Source organism: Alligator sinensis, unplaced genomic scaffold (assembly GCF_000455745.1).
Source record: "Alligator sinensis unplaced genomic scaffold, ASM45574v1 scaffold1565_1, whole genome shotgun sequence".
NCBI classification, from domain to species: Eukaryota; Metazoa; Chordata; order Crocodylia; family Alligatoridae; genus Alligator; species Alligator sinensis.
The window spans coordinates 26,578-29,226 of record NW_005843038.1 but is presented as its reverse complement, the minus strand read 5'-3'; the positions used below and the strand labels follow the sequence as shown (position 1 = coordinate 29,226).

The following is a 2,649-nucleotide window of genomic DNA, read 5'->3' as shown; positions in this document are numbered from 1 at the left end:
CCGGGATCCCCGCAGCCGGGGCAGCTGGAGCAGCTCTGACTTCATCCGCGCTCCCCTTCTCCCCCAGCTACGCCCACGCACTGGACGGGCTGCACCGGGTGCTCCGGGAGGGTAAGATCCGCCCCGCAGGGCAGCGCCGTGCAGGGAGCCTGTCCACATCCCGGGCGCAAGCGCCAGGCAGAGGGGCTGGGGATGGGCATGTATACAGGTGCCCACTGCCCCGGGCAGGGTGCTGAGCCAGCCGGGGCCAGTGCCATGGCCGGCACTGCAGGTCCCAGCCGCCAACCCCATCCCCTCCACAGAGGGCCTGAGGAAGCTGTTCTCCGGCGCTTCGATGGCTTCGAGTCGAGGGGCCCTGGTGACCGTCGGACAGGTAGGGACCCCGGCACCTTGCCCATGGGGCGGGGTGGTGGCAGCCCAGCAGGAGCGCCACACTGACCCTCCCTCTCCGCAGCTCTCCTGCTACGACCAGGCCAAGCAGCTGGTCCTCACCACGGGGCTCCTGTCTGACAACATCTTCACCCACTTCCTGGCCAGCTTCATCGCTGTGAGTGGGGCGGGGGCCAACGCTCCTGATGTCCTGCCTGACACGAGGCGGTCGCGCGGGAGCTGGGGGGGCTGGCGCACGGGCCAGGACGCGAGGGGCCGGTGGTGCCAGCAGTGAGCAGCACCCGGTGGTAACCTGTTCCCTCTCGCTGCCGCAGGGCGGATGCGCCACATTCCTGTGCCAGCCCTTGGACGTGCTCAAGACCCGCCTGATGAACTCCCAGGGCGAGTACCGGGTGAGCAGCCCCCTCCCTCTGTCTGCCACGGCTGCTTCTCCCCCCCGGTGCCCAGAGCTGGGCTCCTGTGCACAAGGCCAGAGCACCCAGCACCCACATCACCCCCCTCCTCCATTGCAGGGCGTCCTGCACTGCGCCGTGGAGACGGCCAAGCTGGGACCACTGGCTTTTTACAAGGTACTGGGCAGAGGAGGTCTGGGGGGCAGAGGCTGCAGAGCACTGGTGGGGGCACCGGGGCTGGCACGGACCACTGGGGCAGGGGCCAGGGGGTGCTCAGGTGGGCTTGGGGCTGGGCCAGCACTGAGCCCCGCTTCCCATCCCTGCTCCAGGGCTTTGTGCCTGCTGCCATCCGGCTGGTCCCGCACACCGTCCTCACCTTTGTCTTCTTGGAGCAGCTGCGCAAGTACTTCGGGATCAAAGTGCTGGTATGAGGCAGGCGAGCAGGAGCAGGGGCCCAGCTGCCATGCCCAGGGCAAGCCACCTCACCCCCTCCCAGTGCAGCTCGCTCTGCCTCCGGCTTCACCCCTCCCCCTCGCTTACCCGCTGGGCCGGCGCCTACACCTCTGGGCCGGCGCCTACACCTCCAGCTGACCAGCAGCCTCAGCTGCCACCTGCACCAGTTGCCACAGGGACAGTGTGGCCCCCACCCCTCCCAGAAGCTCACAGCGCCCTGAGGGCCACGGTCCTGGGGGGGCCTCAGTCTTATCTGTCAGCCACTCTCCTGCACCCCAGCACCGTGGCCCCTGGGCAGGGAGAAGGAGAGGAAGAGGGGCCCGTTGGCTCCCCAGCACCTGGCCCCCCAGGGGGGAGGGAAGCCAGGGAGTTCCCAGCTCCACAGTTGTCCCTTCCCTACTGCTCCCTCCAGCTTTAAGGACCCAGTCTGCTCCGCCAAAACCTCCCGGCACCCAGAGGCTGTCGGGCTCTTCAGGGACTTCTGCCTCGTACCAATGATGATGTGGAACAGCCTCGCTCCTCGCCCCCAGCCACGCCTGGCTGCCCCCCATGTCCCGGCTGCAGCTGGCCAGAGCCGGGGCAAGCCAGAGGTCTTTCTCTGCCTGGCCCCATCACCCTGCCCCCCCCATGCCCAGCGGTGCAGGGACCACCCCGGAGCAGCATCCTGCGTCGTAGCTGCATGGAGCAGGGGATACGGTGGGGGTGGGGGTGGGGGCATGCACACAGGACTTAGCCCGGAGCAGCGGAGCAGGGTCCCTGAGCCAGCCCCGACCTCCTGCCCTTGGGCAAGGCCAGCCCTGCGCTGCGTCCCCGGCAGCTGGCCGTGCTGGGGGCCCCCACTCCCGCCGCCCTTTGAGCTTCTGCTGCATCGTGTCTATTTAAGTGGGGACCCGTGGGATCAAGGAACTGGAGCGTGTGTAACTGTGACAATAAATCTATGACCGTGTGCCCCGTGCGGCTGTGCCTCCTTTCGGGGGGAGGTGGATGGGAAGAGACATCCCTGCTGCCAGGGCTGGCCTGAGCCCCAGGCTCTCGCTCGCTTACCCCTGGGGTCATCTCCACACCGTGCCCCTGCCCTGCCCCCCCAAAGGTGCCAGGAGCTGGAGCTCTGCCGGGGGGCCCAGCTCCAAGCCCTGCTGCCGCTTTGTGGAGCTCCCTGCTCCGCAGCAGGAGCCGGGCCTCTGGCCTGGCCTGGCCGCGAGGGACATTCCGGGGCCGCGGCGGTGCCAGGGCCCTGCCAGCGCCGCCTGCAGCGTGCTCGGCCTTTCCCAGCGCCGTAGCCTGGATGTGACGCTAATTGGATCCCAGTGCCGCAGCCTGGATGTGTCACCTTAACGAAGCCTAATGACGCTGCCTGGCACCAGCTGTCGTGGCGGGCTGGCGGGGCAGGAGAGGGCCGGGCAGCTGCAGGTGG

General features: G+C 68.6%; 1 protein-coding gene across 1 annotated transcript in view; it reads left to right on the top strand.

Moving 5' to 3' along the window:
- Positions 1 to 1,340, top strand: part of SLC25A10 (solute carrier family 25 member 10) — an 8,304-nt gene extending 6,964 nt beyond the window's left edge. The window contains exons 6-11 of the mRNA XM_014526409.2: positions 68 to 111; positions 303 to 373; positions 455 to 547; positions 705 to 782; positions 903 to 959; positions 1,112 to 1,340. Of these exons, the coding sequence (XP_014381895.1) occupies positions 68 to 111; positions 303 to 373; positions 455 to 547; positions 705 to 782; positions 903 to 959; positions 1,112 to 1,213 (445 nt within the window). The 3' untranslated portion in view covers positions 1,214 to 1,340. The remainder of the gene's footprint in view (positions 1 to 67; positions 112 to 302; positions 374 to 454; positions 548 to 704; positions 783 to 902; positions 960 to 1,111) is intronic.
- The last annotated feature ends 1,309 nt before the right edge of the window (positions 1,341 to 2,649 follow it).